At 44.3% G+C, this 26,336-nt stretch overlaps 1 protein-coding gene and 1 non-coding gene across 3 annotated transcripts in view; one reads left to right on the forward strand and one right to left on the reverse strand.

Annotated features, from left to right (window-relative positions):
- The window catches only part of LOC100076747 (synuclein alpha interacting protein), a 173,394-nt gene extending 147,259 nt beyond the window's left edge, over nt 1-26,135 (forward strand). Inside the window, exons 9-12 of one of the 2 annotated variants that reach the window (XM_029054595.2) lie at nt 2,861-2,953; nt 3,316-4,366; nt 6,697-6,767; nt 25,562-26,135. In XM_029054595.2, the coding sequence (XP_028910428.1) occupies nt 2,861-2,953; nt 3,316-4,366; nt 6,697-6,767; nt 25,562-25,646 (1,300 nt within the window). In that variant the 3' untranslated portion in view covers nt 25,647-26,135. The remainder of the gene's footprint in view (nt 1-2,860; nt 2,954-3,315; nt 4,367-6,696; nt 6,768-25,561) is intronic. The other variant, XM_029054596.2, reaches the window with a different exon arrangement.
- On the reverse strand, nt 19,308-19,445 carry LOC114808519. Its single transcript, XR_003756366.1, has one exon. It is a non-coding gene; the product is annotated as a small nucleolar RNA SNORA7 (small nucleolar RNA).
- Nucleotides 26,136-26,336: the final 201 nt, after the last annotated feature.

Below are 26,336 nucleotides of genomic sequence, written 5' to 3' on the forward strand. Positions count from 1 at the left end.
GATGAGGAGAGCTCTGTCTAGTAGATTTAAAGTGGGAGAGAGTTTTAGGCAGAAGTAAAAGTCTGACCAAAGACTCAGAGGTGGGAGAATCGAGATTGAAGTACACTAGAGGTTAGTTTGGGAGTTTCTGAAGCAGTTTCAGCATCATTACCAATGAAGTATACTCAACATCAATTTATAGGATAGTATCACCAACAATGAAGTCCTGTAGAGATGGAAAAGGAGAGAGGTCAGGGCTAGTAAGTTTGATTTGGGAGTCACTCACATAGAGTTGGTAATTGAAGCTGTGGGAATACATGAGCTCTGCAAAAGAGTGAGTGTCTAGGGAGGAGAGGAGATCCCAACAGAGTCCACCTACAGTTAGGGGATGGATGGCTGAGGAAGAAACGGCCAAAGAGGCAGAGAAGGAACAGCCAAAGTTGTGAGAAGAGAAAGAGGAGAGACTGTTACCAAAATAACAAGGTCAGATAGCAGGTTCAGGTAAAGAGAATGGTCCATAATGACAGAAGGCAGCCAAACAATCAAGAAGGATTAGGGCAGAGTGGGATGCATTAGAGTTGGCAAGAAGAAAGTCATTAATGACTTTGGGTAGAGCGTGATCTTAGTGGAGCAAAGGGGGTGGAAACTGGATTGAAGAAGGTCAAGAAGAGAATTGGAGGATAAGAAGTTGGAGCAGTTGGTGTATTCAACCCATTCAAAACGTCTGGACACAGACTGGAAAAGGGAGATGGGGCAATACCTGTATGGTGCTGTGGGGTTTGGGGAAAGTTGTTTTAGAGCTCAAGAGACATGGTCATAATTGAAGGAAGAAGATGAGGAGCCAACAGAGAGTGAGCTTTGAAAATGGTAGTCAGGGAGGGAAACAGAGTGGGTGCAAATGTTTGAAATAATGGGGTGGAAGGTGCACATGATAAAGTTTGAAAGCAAATGGTTAATTTTCTCTTAAGAGATGAAGAGGCTGGGGATGGGAGGCAGCTGAAGAAGTATGGGGAAGATTTGGGGAAGCTCAATGGTTTCAGTTTTATCAACTAAGTAATTGTCAAGGTCCTCAAGAGTGAGTAAGGGAGAGAAGATGGGAGCACAGGGAATTTCAGGTGGGAGTTAAATAATTTAGTGGATGTAATGGGCATAAGAGCAATGAAGGAAGAGTAGTGTTGTTGAGTGGAAGAGAAGACAGAGTTACAGCAAGTAAGAATGAATTTGAAGTGGCCAGAGTTGGCCTGGATTTTCACCAAAAGTTCTCCCTGGCAAGAACACCAGAGTAGAGGAAGCATGTGAGGAAGTTATCCAGGGCTGGGGTTTGGTGATCAACAAAAGTACAGGGGGACAAAGGAGTCAATATCAGCAGAGAAGGTGGAGTTAAGGAGTGAATTTGTTCATGGAAAGAGGAGAGGTTCCAGAGGGAGTCCAAATGGGGCATGTTGGCTGGAATAAGTAGAGGGGGTCTAGAGATCAGAAGTCTTTGTGGGAGGCAGTTTTACAGGGAGAAGGGGTATGGGTGAGAAGGCAGGTTAGGAGGTTGTAATGAAAGAGTGTAATTTCAGGTTCTGTGAAGTAGTATAATGATAAATTATGAGGAAATCCTGGGTCAGACCTGATTAACTTGTATCTACTCCAGTGCTTAGAATAATAATAAAAGTAATAATGATGGTATTTGTTAAGTGCTTACTATGTGCCAAGCACTGTTCTAAGTGCTGGGGTAGATACAAGGTAATCAGGTTGTCCCATGTGGGGCTCACAGTTTTAATCCTCATTTTATAGATGAGGAAACTGAGCCCCAGAGAAGTTAAGTGGCTTGCTCAAGGTCACACAGTAGACAAGTGGTGGAGCCAGGATTAGAACCCACGTCCTCTGACTCCCAAGCCTGAGCTCTTTCCACTAAGTCATGCTGCTTCTCTAGAACAGTTCTTGGCACATAGCACTTAAATATATTAATAATGATAATAATAATCCAATACGTGTCCAAGTTGGTGAGGAGGTGAGTTGGAGTAGAACAGGAAGTCAACAAAGCTGAGGAGTGAGAGAAAGCCAATTCCTGGGGCTCACCAAGAACATTCACTTTGGATGTTGAAGATTGGTTGAGGGGAGGAGGTGAGAAGAAAGGTGAGAAAAAGCATCAAAATCACTCAGAAAATTGGAGTTGGGACCAGAGGGGTAGAAGATGATGTTAAGGAGTAATTATAGTGGATGGTAATAATAATAATTATTATGGTATTTGTTAAGTGCTATGTGCCAAGCACTGTTCTAAACACTGGTAGAGGCAGATGACATGGGTTTCAAAGGAAGAGGTGAGGGATTGTGTGAAAGTGGCACTGGGGTCAAGGAGCAGGCCAACTCCTTCTCCATTCCCGGTTTGTCAGGGGGAATGGGAGAAGGTAAGGGGCAAGAGTGGCAGTGTCATTTGGGGTGAACCAGGTGACGGTGAGGAGGAGAGATCAGGTTAGGAAAAGGTTGAGAGTGAAGGGGAGTTTGCCCACGGTGAAATGGAGGTTCCACAGGCCACCTTTAGAATGAAAAGTGGGCGTGTACTGGATGGAAGTGAGCTGATGGATAGGGAGGGAAGATGAAGGGATGTTTGCCCATGGTGGATTTCACAGGCCAACTTGAGATAGGGTTGCAGGATCAGGGAAAGAAGAGGGGGTGGTGTGAAGAGTGGGGATGGCTGAGAGGGTGCATTTCTGGGGATGGAAGGCTTGGGATAACAGCAAGAGAGGAGTACAAGGATGTGCTAAGCAGGGGGTTGGCTGGTGGGCATCATGGTGGAGTTTCCAGTCCCTGGTCCTGACTATCCTTTTTCCCCCCACAGTACAGGAATATTTCACACAAGACAACTTCTGAATATTTTATTATTTCCTTTTAGGCAGACAGTGGAACGGGTCACACTACAGAACCAACTCCAGCAACTTCTAGAAGCCCAGAGATCAGAAGGCAAATCACTACCATCAACCCCGAGGTAATGGGAATGGGGTTAGAGTTTAAAGTGCTCCTGGCCACTCTTTCTGGACTGGACTTTTTCAAAAATAAGGAGGCAATTAGATCATTAAACAGAAACATGTTGGTTCAGTTACTGCTTTTGAAAAGCAGTTTAAGCACAAGGTCCATGCTACGCTAGGTCATTCCCCTGAGCCAAGTAGATAATTGTCACATGTGTAAGTAAGACTGTCATTTCAAGTGCTTTCCACAATCGCCTCCTGGCTTTCTAGTTTTACTTTTATTTGTTTCTAGTCCCTGGCAAAGGCTACTCCATAGCTTATTGACTGTGTCATTTTGACCCGTTGGGAAATAGCTAAGCTCTTTTGTAAAATTTCTTTTTAGTTCTCCATCTTCCCCAGCTTCTGGAAAACTCCAGTGGAAACCACCAAGTGCAGATGATTTGTCAATAACCACCAGCCCAGATGGGATTCATATTCTTGGCAGTTTGGCTACCCCCAGCCGCACCCGGGCTAAGGTGAAAGATGAGGACTCAGATAAAATCTTACGCCAACTGTTGGGGAAAGAGATCGCGGAGAACGTTGGTGCACAGGAAAAGCTGTCTTTGGAATTCCAGGATGCTCAGGCTTCCTCGCGGAACATGAAGAGGATTCCCTTAGAGAAGAGGGAGCAGAAGCTGGCGCGACTGAGGCAGCTGATGCAACGCTCCCTCAGCGAAGTTGACACCGAGCCGAGCAATTCTGAGGAGCGCAAGGGCACCCCACTCAAAAGAGCAGACAAGCCCAGGCCGCAGCCCATTGTGGAGGGGGTGGAAAGTGCCGAGAGCTTACACTTGATGATTAAAAAGCACACTTTAGCCCCCGGGCGCAGGTTTCCTTTTGGCATGAGGGCCTCCAAGTCGGTCGATGGTCACAGTCCATCTCCCACCTCAGAGAGCAGTGACCTAGACATTGAATCCCATTACCCAGCCCCTGGGAGTGCACCTCCCAACCAGTCTCCCGGAGATGCCACACCGTCTTCCCCTGACAGTACTGCGGCCCAGAAGACAGCTACGAGCCCCAAGAGTGCTCTCAAGTCCCCATCCTCCAAGCGCCGGACCTCCCAGAACTTGAAACTCAGAGTAACCTTTGAAGAGCCGGTAGTGCAGGTGGAGCAAACAGAGCTCGAACTTAATGGGGAAAAGGACCCCGAGCGAGGGAAAGCTGTCCAGCGGCTTCCCTCCAGCAACGAGGCTAGCGACCACCTCAAAAGGCCCTTTGGAACTTTCAGATCAATAATGGAGACCCTGAGCGGCAACCAGAACAATAACAATAACTGTCAGGCCTCCAGCCACTTCAGGACCTCATCTACACTGCCCTTTACCTCTCTAGGAAGGAAGGCCGCGGATGCCAAGGGAAATCCAACAAGCTTGACGAGCAAAGGAAAGAACAAGCCAGTGAGTACTGCATGGAGAATTTCATTTTTGTTTCCAAACCACCAAATGGGTGACTTCTGATGCATCTGGGCTGGTCTTTCTCTTGGGTTGCTTCATATTAGTCCCCAGGGAGTTACAAAGACTGGTCTTTGAAAGGTAGTGGGCATGGCTCTCTGGGATATTCTGTATTGGCTACTCCAAGTCAAAATACCTGGCTCAGCTCTCTCTTCCCTCTACAGATATCCTGAGAGAATCAGACCAGTCCTTGCATGAAACTCAGGCCCCAGTTATGCAAAAATGGCTCAGTTCTAGGATGAGCCAGGGAAAAAGTGCATCTCTCTAAAAATAAATGGTTCACCTGTTGGGAGTAGAATGGATTCTTCCCAAACTGGAAGAGTCCATTCTTGTCACACTGGGGAGTAGTTACCTGCCAGATGTCAGTTTAAAATCTGGAGCCTTAAGGAAGCTCAAACAAGGGTGACCCCACCAATGGAGAGAGGGCAAGGATGAGGTGTTGTTGACAGCTGCGTCAGCACATCTTCTTACCCCTCCTCTCATCCTGGCACTGCCCACCTGGGCTACCACAGTTGAAGAAACATCCTAGGAGACCCAGAATGTGGGGAGGGTGCATGGAGAGTCCAGGGTGCCCTCCATCAGGGAGGTCCTATCAGAAGTCTTTTGAACCTGCCATCCAAGGGATCTGCTTAGGCAGAATTTACATGGTATTTATTGAGAGTTTACTCTAGGCAGAATACTGTACTAAGTGCTTGGGAGAATACAATATAACAGAATTAGCAGGCACATTCCCTGCCCATAATAACCTTATGGTCTAGAAATTTATCTAGCCTTACCTTATCTTTGGGCAATAACTATGAACAAATTCAGAGTTCACGGATTTACACAGAACCCCAATCTGTGGTTAGACTGGGGCTCAAGTCACCCTTAAGAAGATCCATGTGCAGCTTTATGTGCTGATAGTCCCTGTGATGGATTTTTATTATTGTTATTATTATTATTATATTTGTTAAGGGCTTACTATGTGTAAATAGAATCTAAATGCTGGGACAGATATGTGTTAATCAGGTTGGATACAGTCCCTCTCCCACATGGGGCTCACAGTCTAAGTAGGAGGGAGTAGGATTTAATGCCCATTTTACAGTTGAGGAAACTGAGGCCCAGAAAAGTTAAGTGACTTGCCCAAGGTCACCCAACAAGCAATAGGCAGATTCGGCATTAGAACCCAGGTACTCTGACTCCCAGGCATATGTTCTTTCCACTAGGCCATGCTGCTTCTCACATTCTAAAGGGTACCTGCTCGGAAAAGGCACAGTATATTATGGATTTCACATGCAAATAGGCTAGCAGAAGCATGGATTGGAATATAATTCTGCAGAAATGGGAGGTGAGGGAAAAGGTAGAGAGTGGAAGTCTGCAGGTGTCCATCTAAAAATAAAAAAATATGATCTGCCATTACAGAAAACAAAATGATAAAAGATAAATTTGAGTAGGACATCAACTTTTGTTTACTAAAACACAGGAGTCCCCCACCCTTCAACCTCATCTTAAGGACAGAGTAACCCCTCCCTAGACTGAACTCAGAAATCACTGGTTGAGAGGTCTAATTTTGTCCTGGCCTCTGCAGAGAAGCAGCGTGGCTTAGTGGAAAGAGCCTGGGCTTGGGAGTCAGAGGTCATGGGTTCTAATCCCAGCTCTGCCACTTGTCTGCTGTGTGACCTTGGGCAAGTCACTTAACTTCTCTGTGCCTCAGTTACCTCATCTGCAAAAATGGGGATGAAAAAATGTGAGCCCCATGTGGGACAATCTGATTATCCTGTATCTACCCCAGAGCTTAGAACAGTGCTCTGCACATAGTAAGCGCTTAACAAATACCATATTTATTATTTATTCATTTATTCAGAGAGGGGTGGTTTAAAGAGTCGAACTACTGCAGTAGCAGGTATTCCTAACCTGTGCAAGGACTGTGAACTGTCAGCTATCCTGGCGCACCAAATACTTTGTGTGGCTGAGTAGGAGTAAAGAGGCTAGGAGATGGGAGTCTAGCAATTTCTAAGATCAGTCAATCAATCAATGGTATTTATTGAGCACTTACTATGTGCAGAGCACTGCACCAAGCACTTGGGAAAGCACAATATAACCGAGTTGGTAGACCTAAGCCCACAAGAAATATGGAAATCCATCCCCCAAAGCACTATTCCCTTTCTTTCCGTCCGTTGTTGTTCTGGTGCACTGTCATCTCTTCACTGCATGCTTTGTTTCAAAGTCTTTGAGTCCTATGCATGTGCTAAGCGTATTGCATGTTCTCAACTGTTTTTTGCATTGAACTTCTCCAGGAGACTTACCGCAGCTGCACGAATCTTTCCTCTAGTGCACTGATCGAAGAACATCTACGTAACTATGCATGGTATGTGCCACTGGGGAATGAGATGCCAGCTTCGCTGTTGCCTTTGTATCTTGATTGCATGCACGTGCCAAAATGACCCTGAAGCTCACTTGTATAATAGCTGAAGCCAGAGAAAAATGAACAAAAAAATCTTTCACCCCTCTATTCCCTACCTCCCCTCAAGAGCCAATCCAAACCTGTAGTTGACATTTGCTTGAGAAGCAGGATGGCCTAATGCATAGAGCACAGGTCTGGGAGTCAGAAGGACCTGGGGTTCTAATCCCAGCTCTGCCACTTGTGTCTCCTGTGTGACCTTGGTCAAGTCACTTCACTTCTCTGTGTCTCAGTTCCCGCATCTGTAAAATGGGGACTAAGACTGTGAGGCTTATGTGGGATATGTGGTCGGGGGGGCGGTTGTCGTTGGAAGGGAGGGCGCTCGGGGTCTGCGGCGATGTCGGCCACCCACCCGACCCGTCTTGAAACACGGACCAAGGAGTCTAACACTCCCAGACTGAGCTCCTCTTCCCCCTCTACTCCCTCTGCCATCCCCCCTTTACCTCTCCGCAGCTAAAGCCTCATTTTCCCCTTTTCCCTCTGCTCCTCCACCTCTCCCTTCCCATCCCCACAGCACTGTACCCGTCCGCTCAACTGTATATATTTTCGTTACCCTATTTATTTTGTTAATGAATTGTACATCGCCTTGATTCTATTTAGTTGCCATTGTTTTTATGAGATGTTCTTCCCCTTGACGCTGTTTAGTGCCATTGTTCTTGTCTGTCCGTCTCCCCCGATTAGACTGTAAGCCCGTCAAACGGCAGGGACTGTCTCTATCTGTTGCCGACTTGTTCATCCCAAGCGCTTAGTACAGTGCTCTGCACATAGTAAGCGCTCAATAAATACTATTGAATGAATGAATATGTACTGTGTCCAACCTGATTATCTTGTATCTACCCTAGTACTTAGTACAGTGCCTAGCACATAGTAAGTGCTTAGCTGTCAAGATATAATAATCATATTTATTGATCTCTTACTGTGTTCAGAGCACTGTACCAAGCGCTTGTTAGCATACAGTGTAATGGTTTTGGTAGACAAGTTCCTTGGCCACAGTGAGCTTATAGTCTAGAGGGGGAGACAGACATTAATATAAATAAATAAATTATGGATACATACATGAATGCCATGGGGCTGAGGGAGGAGTGAATGATGGGTGAAAATCCAAGTGCAAGGGTAACGCAGAAGGGAGTGGGGAAAAGAGGAAATGAGGGCTTAATCAGGGAAGGCCTCTTGGAGGAGATGTGCTTTCAACAAGGCTTTGAAGGTGGGGAGAGTGATTGTCTGTTGGATATGAAGATGAAGAGTGATCCAGGCCAGAGGCAGGATGTGGGCAAGAGGTCTGCAGTGAGATAGATTGAGGTACAGTGAGTAAATTGCGATAATAATTACAGTCCTCTAGGCTGTAAGCTTCTAGTGTGCAGAGAATGTATCTGCCAACTCTGTTCTACTGTACACTTTCAAGCACTTACACAAAACGCTCTGTACACATAAAAGCACTCAAATACCATTGATTGATTAATAATAATGATAATGATAATATTTCTTAAGCACTTACTATGTGCCTGATTAAGAGCCCGGTTTCTTAATCTGTTGCTGATGGTTCTTTTCAGTTAGCTTGCAATCTCTGGTGAATAAAAGTATACTCATTTCCCATATAGCAAGGGAATTATGTTCTCCCTTGTTTTAAGAAAATCTTGCATTATAATACAGGTGCCTTGAGGACACCATATGCATGCAATGTGCACAACTGTTGCTTCTGACAGTGCATGGCATTTTATCCAAATGGATGCAGGTTGTCTGAAGAATGTTCCTTAATTCCCCAGTGTTTCAGCCAAAATGAATAGTGAAAATACCCGGAGTGGGAGAACCAACTCAACCAGAAAAGTATGGAAATTAAATTTCCTCTCATGAATGGGAGTCAGTTTCTGCCATTTAGTATCTGAGTGCATGTGATATGCTAAAGCAGTGGAGCATTGGCAAGAGATGTTTCCATTCGGTATACACATATTACATATTTCAGCTTCACCCATCTGAAGATCTGGTTTGAAGTAAAACAAATGTCTAAATTGTCCTCTGTAGGACTGATGTTTGCCACTCACAGACACTGGCTAGACATACTCTGAGAGCACTTGGTGCTCTTTTTGAAAGCTCGAAGCAGCATAATAATTATAATAATAGCAATATTTGATAAGCACTTACTGAGTGCCAAGAACTGAGGTAGAAGGAGAAGCAGCATGGCTTAGTGGAAAGAGCATGGGCTTGGGAGTTAGAGGTCATGGGTTCTAATCCCAGCTCCGCCACTTGTCAGCTATGTGACTTTGGGCAAGTCACTTCACTTCTCTATGCATCAGTTCCCTCATCGGTAAAATGGGGATTAAGACTGTGAGCCCCACGTGGGACAACCTGATTACACTGTACCCCAGTGCATGTAGAACAGTGCATGGCACATAGTAAGCGCTTGATAAATACCATCATTGTTATTACTATTATTATCAGGTCCCACATGAGGCTCACAATCTAAATAGGAGGGAGAGCAGGTTTTGAATCCCACCTCAAGTTCATCTTTACATGCCCTTTAACTCTGCCCTCTCCTCTGCCAGGCAAAATTATTTCTCCATTCTTTTCGACACATATGCCTGTTGCCTTCACCTGTTATTCCAGATGTTTAACTCCCTCCTCGGACCTTTTGTCCCCAGGCCTCCCCTATCCTGTGGTCCTAATGACCCGGCTACATACTTCTTTGAAAAAATTGAAAATATTAGATGTGTTCTTCCTAAAATTTTCCCTACTCCTCTCCAATCCCTCCCTCCTCCTGTCCCTTCTTCAACTTTCCCATCTTTCCCAGCAGTAGCTCAAGAGATCTCCTGCCTTCCCTCAAAATCCACCCTTTCCACCTGTGCATCCGACCCCATCCCTTCGCACCTTATCAAAACACTTGCCCTCTCCCTTCTTCCCTCCTTGACCACCATCTTCAACTGTTCATTCTCCAATGACTTCTTCCCCACTGCTTTTAAACATACTCATGTCTCCCCTATCCTAAAAAACCCTCCCTTGACCCCACGGCTCACCCCATCTCCCCTCTACCATTCCTCTCTAAACTCCTTGAGCAAGTTGTCTACACCCGCTGCCTCAAGTTCCTCGCCTCCAATTCTATCCTTGTCCCCTTCCAATCTGGCTTCCGTCCCCTTCACTCCACAGAAACCACCCTCTTGAAGGCCACCAATGACCTCCTTGCCAAATCCAATAGCCTTTCCTCCATCCTAATCCTCCTTGACCTCTCAGCTGTCTTCAACATTGTTGACCACCCCCTTCTCCTGGAAACATTATCCAACGTTGGCTTGACTGACACTGTCCTCTTCTGGTTCTCCTCCTATCTCTCTGGCCCTTCATTCTCAGACTCTTTTGCGGGCTCCTCCTCTGTCCCCTTTCCTTTAACTGTGGGACTACCTCAAGGTTCAATTTGGGGCCCTTCTATTCTCCATCTACACCCACTTTCCTGGAAAACTCATTCACTCTCATGGCTTCAACTATGCAGAAGATTCCCAAATCTCCATTTCCAGCCCTGATCTCTCTCCATCTACAGTCTTGCATTTCCTCCTGTCCTCAAAGCATCTCTACTTCGATGTCCTGCCATCACCTCAAACTTACCATGTCCAAAACAGAACTCCTTATCTTCCCACCCAAACCCTGTCCTCCCCCTAACTTTTCCATCACTGTAGACAGCATTACCATCCTTTCTGTCTCACAAGTCCATAACCTCAGCATTATCCTTGACTTCTCTCTTTCATTCAACCCACATATTTAATCTATCATTAAATCCTGTTGGTACAACCTTCATAACATCACTAAAATCTGTCTTTTCCTCTCCATCCAAACTGCTACCACATTAATCCAATCACTTATCCTATCCCAACTTGATTATTGTATCAGCCTCCTTGCTGACCTCCTTGTTTCCTACTTCTCCCTACTCCAGTCCATACTTTACTCTGTTGCCTGGATCATTTTTCTGCAAAAATGTTCACTGCATGTTTCCCCCACTCCTCAAGAACCTCCGCTGGTTGCCCATTCACCTCCACATCAAACAGAAACTCCTTAACATCAGCTTTAAAATACTCAGTCACTCTGCCCCTTCTTACTTCACCTCACTACGTTCTTACAAACAACCCAGCCTACATACTTCACTCCTCTAATGCCAACCTACCTACTGTACCTCCATACTGCATATCTCTCTGCTGACCTCTTGCCCACGTCCTGCCTCTGGCCTGGAACATTCTCCCTCTTCATATCTGACAAACAATTACTTTCCCCATCTTCAAAGTCTCTTTGAAGGCACATCTCCTCCAAGAGACCTTCCCTGACTAAGCCTTTATTTCCTCTTTTCCCACTCCCTTCTGTGTCACCCTGACTTGCTCCCTTTATTCATCACCCAGCTCCCCTACCCAGCCCCACAGCACTTATGTACATATCCGTACTTCATTTATACTAATGTCTATCTTCCCCCTTTTGACTATAAATTCATTGTGGGCAGGGAATGATAATAATAATAATAATGGTGTTTGTTAAGCACTTACTATGTGCCAGGCACTGTAGTAAGCGCTGGGGTGGCTACAAGCAAATTAGGTTGGACACAGTCCCTGTCCCACGTGGGGCTCACAACCTCAATCCCCAATTTACAGATGAGGTAACTGAGGCCCAAAGTAGTGAAGTGACTTGCCCAAGGTCACACAGCAGACAAGTGGCAAAGCTGAAATTAGAACCCATGACCTTATGACTCCCAGGCCCATGCTCTATTCACCATACCATGCTGCTTCTCTGTTACATTGTTGTTTTGTACTCTCCCAAGTGCTTAGTACAGTGCCCTGTACATAGTAAGCACTCAGTAAATGTGATTGCTTGAGATGAGGGAACTGAGGCACAGAGAAGTTAAGTGACTTGCCCAAGGTCACACAGCCCACATGTGGTAGAACCAAGATTAGAACCTAGGTCCTCTGACTCCCAGGCCCGTGCTCTGTCTCATCTCCTGCTTCCCGGAGGGCCTTTTTGTCACTCACTCTTCCAGTCCCTCAGAGGGAGAGAGATCTTTGTTCTCATGGGAAACTGGCCCCTATGAGGCCAAATCCCCAAAGCCAAATGGTGATTCTTCTGGGTAATTCAGGACCAAATAGGACAGTTTCTGCTTCTCTTTGCTCATACACCTGACCAATAGCCACAGGAGGTGTGGCATAGAGGAATGTCCTGAATAAAGGATAGTCCAAAACAGCTAATGAGGTAGGGAGGTGTGGAGAGGAGGTGGAGCACCACCTCACCTGAACACCCATGGATCTCCTTCGAGCCCAGCTAGCCACCCGCCTCACTCTAGCTGAGGAAGAAAGGAGATTGAGGAGCCAGGGACACTTCTTTAGGGGGAGATAGGAGTCTGATTTATTTTGTTCTGGAGAAAGTTTCATCATTTAAAAGAAAAAGAACAATATATAAAACGTCAGCTCTGTGAGGGGATTGTTGTTGTTGTTGCTTTCTTTTTTTCTGTTCTAAATTGGTCACAACTTGATAACAGAGAAACTAAATTTCTCTTAGATGCCCTTTTAAATTAGAGTCAACTTTATTACTTTGAACAGCCTACAGTACATTTCAGCAGCAGAGAATGATTCTGTTTATGATGAGAAAATTAATCTTTACTTTGTTTTGAAAAGGACAAGTTGGTTTTGAGTTATTGCAACTCCAAATAGATGTTTGTATTTACTCAGGCTTCAGATGCCAGTGAAACATGCATTTCCCACAGTTTACGTCCATTTGAGATCTCTAACCCATTAAAGGGAACATTGATTCATGTTACGGATAAGAAACATGGCATTGACCCCACACACCAGCAGATAGACCACTGTCCTCTCCACCCTGGTCCTGAGGGTCTCACAACAAGAAACCCCAAATACTGGCACAAGTAGTTAATGGGATGCCTTGAAAAGAAACGCTCATTAAGCAACAGAATCCATTAGGGCAGACTTTACTGCACAGTAATTAACCATCCTCGGAATTAGGTATCTGGAACCAAAATATAGAGGGCAACATTATAGATTTGAAGTCAGCAGTTGCTGGTCACCTGGGGAAGCAGCATGGCCTAGTGGATAGAGCACGGGCCTGGAAGTCAGAGGGATGTGGGTTCTAATCCTGACTCTACCATTTGTCTGCTATGTGACCTTGAGCAAGTCACTTAATGTATCTGTGCCTCAGTTACCTCATCTGTAAAATGGGGATTAAGACTGTGAGCCCCATGTGGGATAGGGACTGTGTTCAACCTTATAAACTTGTATCTACCCCAGTGCTTAGAACATTGCTTGACTCATAGTAAGTGCTTAATAAATGCAATTACTATTATTATTATTATCATTATTATTAATGAGGCTGTCAAGCAAGGTAATTGTCATCTTCAAAGTAAAATAACAGTGGCCAGAACTGAACTTTCTCACCCTGGATCCCCAGCAGAAAAAAAAGTTGGAGTCTGTTTGTTTCCAGAGAGTGCTGATCTGACCTGATCCGTTGACTGAGGGAAAAGGGCTGGGAAAATGGTATCTTTTAGATTTATTGCTGTTGCTCCTGTCAGAAGTAGGAATGCTGTATGACATTGAGGTGGACATGATGACATCAGGGTCCCTGGGACAGCTCAGAGGTGGGAAGGAGTAGTTTGTGCAAGCCTGAAAAAACATTGGCTGTGCTGTGGCACAAACACCACTTGCTTTAGGAAGGCACTTAGTGTGAGGTATTTCCCCATGCAAGTTCAAAGCAAAACTGATATTGTTTTCTGAAGCTGATCATCTCAGAAGATATTTGCCCTGCCCTAGACTCTTATTTCTCAGGGAACAGAGAAAGAAGTCCATTATGGTATTTATTAGTATGGTATTTGTTAAGCGCTTACCATGTGCCAAGCATTGTACTAAGCGTTGAGGGAGATGAAAGATAAACAGATTGGACAGTTCCTGTCCCACACGGGGTTCACAGTCTAAGTAGGAAGGAGTAGGATTTTATTTTACAGATGAGATAACTGAGGCAGAGAGAAATTAAGTGACTTGCCCAAGGTCACACAACAGACAAGTGACAAAGCTGGGATTAGAATCCAGGTCCTCTGTCTCCTAGGCCCATGCTCTTTCCACTAGGCCACACTGCTTCCTGTGTCTTGGAAGATATATTTTCCCCTGCAGATAGGGACCTCAGAGCCCCCGGCAAATGTTCTCAGGCTCTAAGAAAGTCCCCTGCAGAAAGAACTAAACATCTCACAGGAACCCAGCCCCACGGACCAGTGCCCACAGAGGGAAGGACTGGAGTGACATTGTTATTTTCCTCCCTTGACAACTTGACTACAGTCATAAAGGCATTTACTTCAAATCTGGGATTGAATTGAAGAGAAAGGGATAGACAGCAGGCATTCAGAGAGGATACCAAGGCATGTGGGGAAGGGGCCAGAGTCCCCAGAAAAGAGTTTTTTCCTCCTCACAGGGCACCCTGTTTCCCCTAGGTGCTCTGCCTTCATTCCTTTTCCTTCCCTCTGTCCTCCCTGCATGTCTCAGTACTTTGAGAAAGAAAACACTTAGAAGTACTTCAAACTGCAGCTTTGTGCTTGAGGTTTTGTTAGGCTAAAGAATGAAGTCTAAAACTATTTGGTCGCAGCATGTATACTTTTTATGCTCAACACTAGAATCAGTCCATCCTAGGCTTTACGTTAGGGGCTTTTAGTCTAGGACCAGGCCAGATTAATTTTGTCTTGAGGTTGTGGCTATATATCAATGACCAGATACAGTTCATTCCCCTATAATGTGGGAGTTACATTCTTGAAAAACTTCACATAGAGAACTCCCTAATTGATGCTGCATGCATGAGTGCAACCATTTCTTCCAAAACCACATTCTATTGTATCCACCCAAGCTCATTTTATTGGAAGAACATTGCCTACTTCCACAGTAGAATGGTATCAAAAATGTAAAATGAAAGCATGCCTTAAAGGAGAATGTCACTGTACTTATTACTAGCATTATTAATTAATTATTAATAATGAACTGTGGTGTTTGTTAGCACTTACTTTGGGCTGAGCCCTGTACTAAGCACTGGGTTTTTGCAGTGGGGCGGTTGGTATTTGTTAAGTGCTTACTATGTGTCAAGCCCTCTTCTAAGCACTGTGGTAGGTACAAGTTAATTAGGTCGAACATGCTCCCCTTCCCACATGGAGCTCACAGTCTAAGTGGATATAAATCTAAATTGATATAATATGATCAGATTAAATGCAGTCCCTGTCCCACATGGGGCCCACCATCATTTAGAAATCCCAAAGAAAGCAGTGTGTAGTGAATAGAGCACAGGTCTGGGAGTCAGAAGGTCATGGGTTCTATTTTCAGTTTTGCCACTTGTCTGCTGTGTGACCTTGGGCAATTCAGTTCACTACTCTGGGCCTCAGTTACCTCATCTGTAAAATGGGGATTGAGACTGTGAGCCCAACGTGGGACTCAACTTGCTTTGTTTGGATCCACCCCACTGCAAAATACAGTGCCCGGCACACAGTAAGTGCTTAACAAATACCATGATTATTATTATTATTATTATTAGACATCTTAGGAGCTACTATAACAGCTAGTGATCTCCTAGTCTGGAAGGAGGGGAGGGAAGAAGAGTTCGTTATGGGTAGGAATTGTCACTGTTCATTGTTGTATTCATTCATTCATCCATTCAATCAGTCATATTTATCAAGCGCTTACTGTGTGCAGCGCACTGTACTAAATGCTTGGAAAGTACAATTCGGCAACAGAGACAATCCCTACCCAACAGTGGGCTCCAAGTGTTTAATATAGTGCTCTGCACACAGTAAGTGCTTAATAAATATGATTGAATGAATGAGAAGAGTGTTACTGAGAATGAACAAAATTGCACTTGCTTCACCTGGAGTTAGGGTCATGGGAACAGGAAAAACACACTCACCAAAGCTGAAATCCTTTCCAGAGAGAAGCAGAAGCAGCAGCAACGTTAAGAGCGAATAAGGCTAGAAATTGCTGCTACCACTGTGCTGCTCCCACAACCATTATGGCTGAAAGCTGGAGGTGAGGCGCAGTGGCTGTAATGGCTGCAGTGGTAGGGACAGCAACAAGGTGATTTTGTATTCTTAACAGGCTCCTGCCGTGCTCCCTTCCATGCTCCAACACATACATTTTACTAACCAGGACAGTGACCCTGTTACACACACACACACACACACACACACAGAACCCTGCCAAGCACAAGCATGATTTTTTCCAGAGATCCTCCCTGTCTCCATATGGCATTATACAGCCACACTCTGTGCCCGGCTAGAGGACCCGAAAGGGGTCCGGTAGTATGGTGAGTAGACTCCCAGAAAGGAAGTGCAGGGATCAGGCCACCCAACAAACCTCCCTCAGTAGGGCAGCAGTAATGGAAGTGGTGCCCTTTCCTAACATGACTTGAACTGAAGTGGGAAGTTTTGCATTCTCTCCCATCTCCTCTATGGGGCAGTGGAACCTCCCTACCCTCTTCTAGATCAGGTCTCTCCCTCTAAAAGCAAAATACCTGATCATGTTCTCAGACATTAGAACAGACCAGGAGATCAAAAATTTTAAAGCCAGGACTTTCCACATCCCACTCCAACCTCCTCACCTCTCCTCCGACTAAAGTTCTGCCATTTGCAGGGAGCCTGGTCTGTTGGGCACTGTTAGTAGTGACACATTTCCTTGACATTTTGTTACAGTGATAGACTGAGAGAAGAAGGCCTCCCATTATTTCCAAGGCTGCTCTGGAGTCGGTTCTTGGGATCTTCCTTCCCCAGACCTAGGTTTGATTACACTTCAGGGCTAATTGCCTGGCATTCTGTTGTAGCCTCCATTTCAGAAGGGGTGAGCATATGGATCGTATCTAGAGGTATGACATTGTATTGTAAACTAGTACCGAGGCAAAATCTCTTCCTTTGCTGCTTGGGTTCTGTTTAGAAAAAGGAGCCTCATTCTTACCTTCATTGGCTAGTGCCACAAAAACGCTCAGGAGAAATTCCCACAAAGTGGCAGGGAAATGGAATTGGCTCACTCGAAAAGGAGGTGGTAGTGCAGCAGTCACAGTTTATTAAACTAGACCAAGGCAACGTGATAAAAATAATAATAATAATTGTGGTATTTAAGTGCTTTCTATGTGCCAAGCACTGTTCTAAGCACTGGGGTAGATAAAAGGTAATCAGGTTGCACACAGTCCCTGTCCCACATGGGGCTCACAGTCTTAATCCCCATTTTATAGACGTGGGAACTGAGGAACAGGGAAGTAAAGTGATGTGCCCGAAGTCATACAGCAGACGAGTGGTGAAGAGTAGGATTAGAACCCATGTCCTCTGACTCCCAGGCCCATGCTCTTTCCACTAGGTAACTGGATAAATGCTTGGGGTTGCCTGTGGGGTTGGGGGAGAGCACAGGTCAGGACTATGGCGAATTCTAGTCTTTCCCACATTGCAGTCACCTATGCCTTGACACGAAGCTGGGCCAGGGAGAGGGGAAACAAAGGGGAGAGTGAAGGAATGAAAGAATCTGGCCTGTGGACATTTAAACTTTGGAGCTAAAGCTCTTTAAGAGTGAGATGCCCCCTTATCTAGGTTACACTATGATTCGTTGAAGAGAAGGCCTACTTTAAGATTTATTTATTTTTTTATCAGAAAGACTTCTTAAGTCATTAGTAAACCTAAACCACTCCTTCCCTCCTAATTAGACTAGGGCCACATGGTGGACAGGGACTGTGTCTAATCTAATTGTACCTGCCCCAGCACTTAGAACAGTGTTTGACACATAGTAAGTATTAAACAATACCATAAAAAAGATGAATCTATTAGTTTCTTAATCTCCCAGGGTCTTTCTGTAGAAGGTATCTTTCAACATACAGTTAAGAATACAAATCAGTAAACTTTCCCATCTACAGCACATCACAGAAAGTTCAGTTTGCTCTTTAAATTTTTAATCAATCATATTTATTGATCACCTGTCATGTGCAGAACACTGAAATGAACAAGTGGGAGAGTAGAATAGAAACATTATGGTCCCTGCCCTCACGGGGCTCTTTCTCCTCCCCCGCCCCTAAAGTTATATAAAAACAAGCATGTGTTTTCTCTAGATCACTGCAAAATTCAGTAACATCTTCACCAATCTCTGGAAATTCATTAACAGGAGAATAAATTTGTCTCTGGTGAATTAAGCTGTCTCCAGAGAAATCTCTTCTGGAATTTGAATCTCTGGGGAGTTTGAGGTTACTAGGGACTGACCACAAATTAATTATCTGAATTGGCCCAAGCCCAATTCCCACTTTAGCCTTCTTTCTAATGTAATATTTATATGTATGTATACATACGCACACACACCTCGGTTTATGTTATTCAGTATATAGCTGTCCTTCATATTAGAAGATTACACTTTTAACAGTGAGCTCTTATTTGGTTGTGTTTGATGTGGCTGCAATGACCTGTATGCACAACCAACATTTGATTCCACATTGTAAGCATGTGAAGATCGATCTCGTCACTTGCAGTGCCTGTCACTTTTCAATTCCACCTCTTGATCTCCTAGTCTTCCTGAAGCTTTTGCCAAAAGAAAGAAGCCTCTCTTCTGATTGCTGTTTGCCGGGCTGGTCTCTCTCACACCATCCATAATCTCATATATGTATGCCTTCTTATGTATGCATCTCCAGAGCACAAGCATTAGCAGCATGGCTCAGTGGAAAGAGCCCAGGCTTGGGAGTCAGAGGTCATGGGTTCTAATCCTGGCTCTGCCACTTATCTGTGTGACTTGGGGCAAGTCACTTCACTTTTCTGTGCCTCAGTTCCCTCATCTGTAAAATGGGGTTTAAGACTGTGAGCCCCACGTGGGACAGCGTGATTACCTTGTATCCCTCCCAGCACTTAGAACAGTGCTTGGCACATAGTAAGCACTTAACAAATACCATCATCATTATTATTATCATTATTATTATTATTCATGGATCACAGCCTGAAAGCCTTTCAATGATACTCATAGCCCATTGAGTTGGAAGCTTTTCCTGGTGGACTGGAGTATATTCCTGGCACCAGCTTCCAGGTCCCTTGTTGCATCCACAAACATGGTGGCCTAGAATAAGTTGAATGAGACTGGATTTACCACCAGGCCCCCTGCTTCTTTTAATTCTGAATCAACCTCCCATACAGTTGTGGAGTAGCTAGGGATCTCAGTGAACGTCTTTGGGCAACTAAATTTGCTTATAGTTTCCATAGCTCAAGTCTACTGATGGTCTTGTCTTATGCTGTCATGTCATCTCTGACCCATAGCGACTCCATGGATACGTCTTTCCCAGAATGCCCCACCACCACCTGCAATCATTCTGATAGGGTATCCATAGAGTTTTCTAGGTGAAAATATGGAAGTGGTTTACCATTGCCTTCTTCCACGCAGTAAACCTGAGTCTCTGCTCTCCACTCTCTCCCGTGTCGATGCTGCCCAGCAAAGGTGAGTTTTGACTTGTAGCAGATTGCCTTCCACTCACTAGCCACTGCCCAAGCTAGGAATGGAATGGATATGCCTCTGCTTGACTCTCCCTCCTGTAGCCGAGACTGGTAGAGTACTGGAAACTCTCCAGGTGCAGTCCTGAAAGGGGCTACTGATGGTACCAAATGCTTTTGTTGGGTTTTTGAATACAGAAGAGAAGTAATGACTTTGCTCTTTGCACTTCCCCTGCATCTGTTGGGCTGCCTAGATCATCTTTACTGAGCTGTGTTGTAGCCTGAAAGCACATCATGCTTTAGGAAGTGTTTGGTAATTATATATTCTTCAATAGCCTGTTCAGAAAGAGTTATGCAAGATTCTTGTCAGCAGCACTGCCTAGTGGAAAGAGCACGGGCCCGTAAGCCCAATGTGGGCAAGGATTGTCTCTATTGCTGAATTGTACTTTCCAAGCACTTAGTGCAGTGCTCTGCACACAGTAAGTGCTCAATAAATGCCATTGATTGAATGAATGAATGAGTCAGAGGACCTGGATTCTAATCCCAGCTCTGTCAGTTACTTGCTGCTTGACCTTGGGCAAGTCGCTTAACTTCACTTTGCCTCAGTTCTCCTGTTCTCCCTCCAACTTAGACTGCGAGCTCCATGCAGGAAAGGGATCTTGTCCAACCTAACTTGGATTTACCCCAGTGCTTAGAACAATGTTTGATACACAGTAAGTGCTTAACAAATACCATTAAAAAAACACTGGAAAGCAGTGATAGTTATAAGCTCCATAATGGCAGGGACTCTGCTGTCTGATGCATACCACTTGGACCTAAAAATATTGGTGCTCTAAAAAATGCATTGCTGTACACCCTGGTACACACAATAAATGTTTGATGGTGATGAAGCAACTCTTACAGAACTCATGCTTCTGCCCAACAAGTATGACTGTCTGGAGGGAAACTGCATTTTCCTATCTCCGCAGAGAAACTGCTATCAGCCAAATGCTCTGCAATGTAGATATCTATTCAGTTGTGGATTTCAGTCTGGAGAATATCTCCCTGTTCATCCCATTTGGCCTATAGCCCAGACCATAGTGGAGTAATTGATAAACCATTCTATGCTTCCCTAGGGGGTGATCCTGTTCAGTCTTACAGTCAAGAAAAGTATGACTAGACCTTGTAAGAAAGTCTTCCATGTAAATCAAGGACACCGTCCAAGTTGGTATTCCTGAGGATGTACAGAGGATGTACAGAGGATGCATTAGAGGATGTACAGGGCTGCCCCTGGAAGTCAAGGCAGAGCTAATGCTTAGAATAGTATTAGGGGCGGTTCGCCTGAGGTGCCGTTATTCAAATTCCAGCCGTTTTTTCTTACCAGTTTTGGTCATTAAATCATACTTGGTTTTGTCTGTGGTGGAACAACCACCACATAATGCAGCCTATGATTATTATTGTTCTGGATCCTGGTGCTCCCTTTACAAGCGTAGACATTTTCTTGCAAAAACTTGGTCAAAACCATAAAATTACCCTCAGTGCTCTCCAAACTGTGGCCTGGAAACCATTTGTGGCTCAGCCAAGTTTTTTAGTGGCTCTCTTTTCTGTTTCTCTTCCCTCCTCTCTCCTCCCTCCCCCTAGTCTTCCTTCTCCTCTCCTTCCTTCTTTTCCCATCTCTTTCGTATCCCTTTGTCTCCCACACCCATCACAGTCTTCTGGATTTCTCACTATTCTCTGTCTTATGCACCAAAACCCATAGATTGATAAATTGAAAGGACTGGGTTTTAGCACTTTGATGTATGGGAGTTCTTTGTACAGAATCTTTTGGTTCAACAGACAGGAGCCAGTGTTAATGTGTGAGTCTGTGTCATACCCACCCCAACATACACATACAATCAATCATTGGGATTTATTGAACACACTGTGTGCAGAGCACTGTACTAAGCACTGGGAAGAATACAATATGAGTTGGTATGTATCTGTAATTTATTTATTCATATTAATGTCTCCTCGCCCTCCCCCCAGATTGTAAGCTCATTGTGAGCAGGGAACATGTCTGTTTATTGTACCCTCCCAGGTACTTAGTACAGTGCTCTACACACAGAAAGTGCTCAGTAAATATGACTGAATGAGTGGTAGAGGTTTACACTTGCACACACCCCTAACTCTTAATCATGAGGTATTGAATTTTTCAGTCTTTCCACACTAAGTTTTTAGGTCCTTCTGAAATTTCCTTCCTTTCAAGAACAATATGTAACCTCTGGGATAGGAGCCAAGCAGGTTCAGAGCAGGCAAGCAGAAGGGACAGGAGATTGAGGGAGGAGGATGTTGCCTGATCATTGGACCCTGAAAGCTGATGGTTCTATAAAACTCAGGACAAGAAGATGGGCGTGCCCATAGGAGTTATGACTTTTTATTTTGAATATGTTCACTCACACCCCAGCTGGCATCCAGCCCTTCTGCAATCCCTAATGGAGTCAGAATTGCACCAGGCCCCCATCCGAGCCTGACAGCCCAGGGTCTGCAGACTGGAAAAATCAAAGGGCAATCAAAACTGTAGAATTCTTGGTTAAAGAGGACTTGTAAGCAAGGATATCTGATTGCCCCCATTCTCCTCACCCCAGCCAGCCCCTGCCCCAGCTCCAGAAAAGGTGTTAGCCAGAATTTAAAGAGAAAGAGGGACAACTCTGTTTAGATTGGAAGGAGGAAATGAAAATGAGCCCTTTCATCTAGACTGTGAAAACACACATGCATGCCCTTGTGTGCACGCTCACACACACACACACACACACACACACACACACACTTCCAAACTGAGAGGGTAATCCTGCAGCAAACTAGTTATCTTTCCCACAGCATTGAAAAGAGTTAACAGGAAGCTAGCCTACCCTCCTGCCTAGATGGCTCTAGGGGACTAAGGCAGAGTGACCCACAATCTCTGTGACTTGCCAGTAAGGAAAGAGGGGATTTTTTTTACATTAAAAAGGTTTTAAATGAGATTTAAATTGCAATGAAAGGAAGTTTTCATGCCTTCAATTTATGGTAGGGCTTTTTTTTATTTTATGAGAGTTTCCTATTGAAAGTATGGGGTTTCAATTAGACATAGACTTGCCCCGACTAAGGGTAAACTTTGTTTTATTCATTTATTCAATCGTATTTATTGAGCTCTTTCTGTGTGCAGAGCACTGTACTAAGCTCTTGGAATGTAAAATTAAGCAACAGATAGAGACAATCCCTGCCCAACGACGGGCTCACAGTCTAAAAGGGGGAGACAGCAAAACAAAACAAGTAGGCATTTATTTGACATAATCGAGTTTGATAGGAAAATATTTTATTGTATTTCTAGGATAGGGGATTAGGGTCGATGAAAGCAGGTGAGGGAGGAGAAAAATAATGAATACTAAGTAGCAAAATATAGTGGCAGCTTCATATTTCTCTGTTTAAGATACTGTCAAATCCACTATGATTTAATCATTTCACCTCCTTCCCCCAAAGAATGGGGTATACACATCTGCCACATTATTATTATTATTATTATTAGCCACTCTTTATATGCAGACACTATATTTACATTAGCACACTTGCTTCAAAGGGAATTTTTCCATTTATGATTTGGGTAGACGATTATAAAATAATGATTTTAACAAGCCGCACTATCCTGTGCTGGGTGGGACAGGAACTGTGTCTGTTCAACTTACCTTGTATCTACCCCAGCAGTTACCCATAGTACAGTGCTTGGAAAATAGTGGGTGCTTAAGAAATACCGCAATTATTTTTATTATTATTATCATCATCATTATTATCATATTTCTTGACCACTACAACATTCTGTCAAACCACTTTAAAATAGTTTCTGGCTAAGCACAGGCGTCCCCTAGTGTTGTATATGAGGAATCGTCCCTAATTGAGCCCTTTCATTTATCCATACTTGCCCTTTGTGCTGTGTGTACGTATGTGTGCATGTGTGTATGTACACATAAACACAGACATGCGTGCGCACACACACACACACACACACACATATATATGTGTGTGTGTGTGTGTAAGTGTATAAGCATATGTAAATACCTTATTTTTTAAACAACCCAGCCTAAGTGGACACACACAGTGTATAGGTGGGCACCAGGTTGTATGCTAAAAACACTGCTTGTCTTGCTTTATGCCACAGGAAGTTGTCCTTGGGGCATGTCTAGTGGAGACATTTGCCCTAGTAGTAATAACAATAGCATTTATTGAGCACCCACTGAGTGCAGTGTACTGTGCTAAATAAAATGACACATTCCCTGACTACAAGGACCATATACTCTCTCATATTTATTCACTCACCTAGTGGATCATAGAAGGACTCAGGGAGGAACTAAGATTAGGGAGGCCACTCAAACCTCTTTGGAGTCTCCTATAGTGACAGTGTTAACTCCTCAAGGGGGTCAAGTATCCTCTGGCAAGAAATACAATAGAATAAGAGTCCACCCCTAATCAGAGAGCTTGTCACAGGGGGCATTTGTGGGGAGAGGGGGGAGAGAGAGGGGAAAATGCCTTTTTTTATGGTATTTGTTAAGCCCTTTCTATGTCAGTTGCTGAATTGTACTTTCCAAGTGCTTAGTATAGTGCTCTGCACACAGTAAGCGCTCAATAAATACGATTGAATGAATGAATGAATATGTCCCAGGCACTGTACTAAGCACTGAGTTAGATACAAGATAATCAGGTTGGATACAGGCCCGTCCCACATGAGGCTCACAGTCTTAATCCCCATTTTACAGACAAGGTAACTGGAACACAGAGAAATTAAGTGACTTACCCAAGGTCACACAGCAGACAAGTGGCAGAGCTGGGATTAAGACCCAGGTCCTTCTGATTCCCAGGCCCATGATTTTCTCCACAAGCTAAAAATCAATGAGAATTTGGGAATTTAGTGGGGCCCATTGGGGACGTTCATGTTGATGACTCCCTGATGTATTCAGCATTACAGGAAGTACTAAGGAAGCTCTGATTCAAACATGAAATTGCCTATATACTGGTGAATTACCCTTGGGAAGTTACTGTGTTGTAGATACTTGCTGAGAATGAATGTGTATTTTCCTGACAAAAGAGGGGCCATTCTGCCTAAGGGAGAATTACCCCTTGGTACAGACTAAAGGATTTTTCCTTCACAGCAGCAGAGAAGCTGTGTCCCTTTCCAAGATGGCAGCCACTGGGCACAAAATGCTATTCGGCTTCTGCCAATCAATTCATCAATGGTATTTATGAAATGCTTACTGTGGGCAGAGCACTGTACTAAGCACATGGGAGACTGCAGTACAACACAGTTGGTAGATATGTTCCCTGCCCACAAGGAGCTCACAGTCTAAAGGGGGAGGCAGGCATTAATATAAATGAATCAATTCCAGATATGTATGTAAGAGCTGTGGGACTGTGGGTGGGGTGCATACCAAGTGCCCAAAGGGTAAAGGTAGTAATAATAATAATTCTGTATTTGTTAAGCGCTTACTATGCGCCAAGCACTGTTCTAAGCACTGGGGTAGATACAAGGTAGTCAAGTTGTCCCACATGGGGCTCACAGTCTTAATCCCCATTTTACAGATGAGGTAACTGAGGCCCAGAGAAGTGAAGTGACTTGCCCGTGGTCACACAGCAGACAAGTGGTGGAACGGGGATTAGAACCCATAACCTTCTGACTCCCAGTCCCATGCTGTATCCTCTATGCCATGCTGCTTCTCAGATCCAAATGTCATCACCACTTCTCCTCAGAGAATGATTTACCTCTGTCGATGGTCCACAGTGTCATCTACCGGATGATTTCCCATTCATTAAGACCAGGAATCCTTCAGCAAAGCATAACTTCTATATTAAGTTTCAGAGACAGACTTATATCGCTGGAGAATTCAAGGATTCTCCATTATAAGTCTCTGCACCAAAGACATCAGCTCTCTCCCTACCTAAATGTACAGGATTCCTTCCTTGCCCAGCCCAAAAAGCTGCCTCTTCTCTCCTACTAGATGCCTTGAGTGGCGAGTGTGGAGATTCCTGCCTGTAGGGTTAGGAAAACGCTTCCGGCAGTCTGAAAGAAAGGCGCCTTATAAATGGGTGTTGTTATGGTATTATTGCCTTTCCTGTTCAAAGGAGTGGTTTGTATGGAAAAGAGTCATCTGGTTGCAGGAATAAAGTGTTCTTCGGTGTGGTTTGTATGGGGATAATTTCCATTTTTTGTGAACTGTTATGGCTCTAGATTTTCTTGTAATATGACCACTGTTTTACCTCATTTGGGCCATGTGGTTTCTTTTCTCCTCAGGCATAATGACATCAATAGGAAAATTAAGAAATCTTACAGCAAAAAGAGTATCCAAGAGCCAGAGCTGCAAGAATTCTTCCTGTAAACACCAGCTCACCGAGTCTGACCGTTGCCCTTTGACCATGGTTGGAAACACCTCAGTTCTCCTTTGCAGAAACAGGACAACGAGAATTAATCCTCACCAGCAAAATCAGAGATTGTTAGGATGCCTTAAATTTGTAGCAGTCAGACCATACGAGAAGCTTTTTTTATGATCTGCGTGTACATAACTGGTTTTTAAGGTATGTGGTTTCAAAGGCATGACTGGGCGAATGGAATGTTTTCGAGAACTGTAACGACACAAGAAACCTCTAGAATGTTCTTCTGGGCCCTGGTCCCACTTCTTATTCCATCAGTTGCATGGATACTCTGGTAACACTGATTGTACTTCCCCCTTTTTTTCAGTGACGTGTGCTGTTTCCACTCAGCTCCTCAGTGAGAGAGAGCAGGTCAGTGGCATTGTTTGTGGTCAAGTCTGTTTTGTCCATCATTTCTATTTTTTGTATAAAGGAAATAAAACAAGGTTAGCAATCACTTACTGTCTCCAGGGTCCTGGCTCTCCAATACATTTCTGATTTCTTTTTGGATTGTTGATCCTAAAGTCAGAACACAACCTACCTAATTCAGGTGTTTCACCAGGAACTGACAGTCAGTATTCTGGGAAGAGTCATCAGTAGTAAATCATATGGACTTAAGCGTGCCTGCATGCTCACTGTAAGGACGGGCTAGAAGATTA

This window comes from Ornithorhynchus anatinus, chromosome X5 (genome assembly GCF_004115215.2).
Source record: "Ornithorhynchus anatinus isolate Pmale09 chromosome X5, mOrnAna1.pri.v4, whole genome shotgun sequence".
Taxonomy (NCBI): domain Eukaryota; kingdom Metazoa; phylum Chordata; class Mammalia; order Monotremata; family Ornithorhynchidae; genus Ornithorhynchus; species Ornithorhynchus anatinus.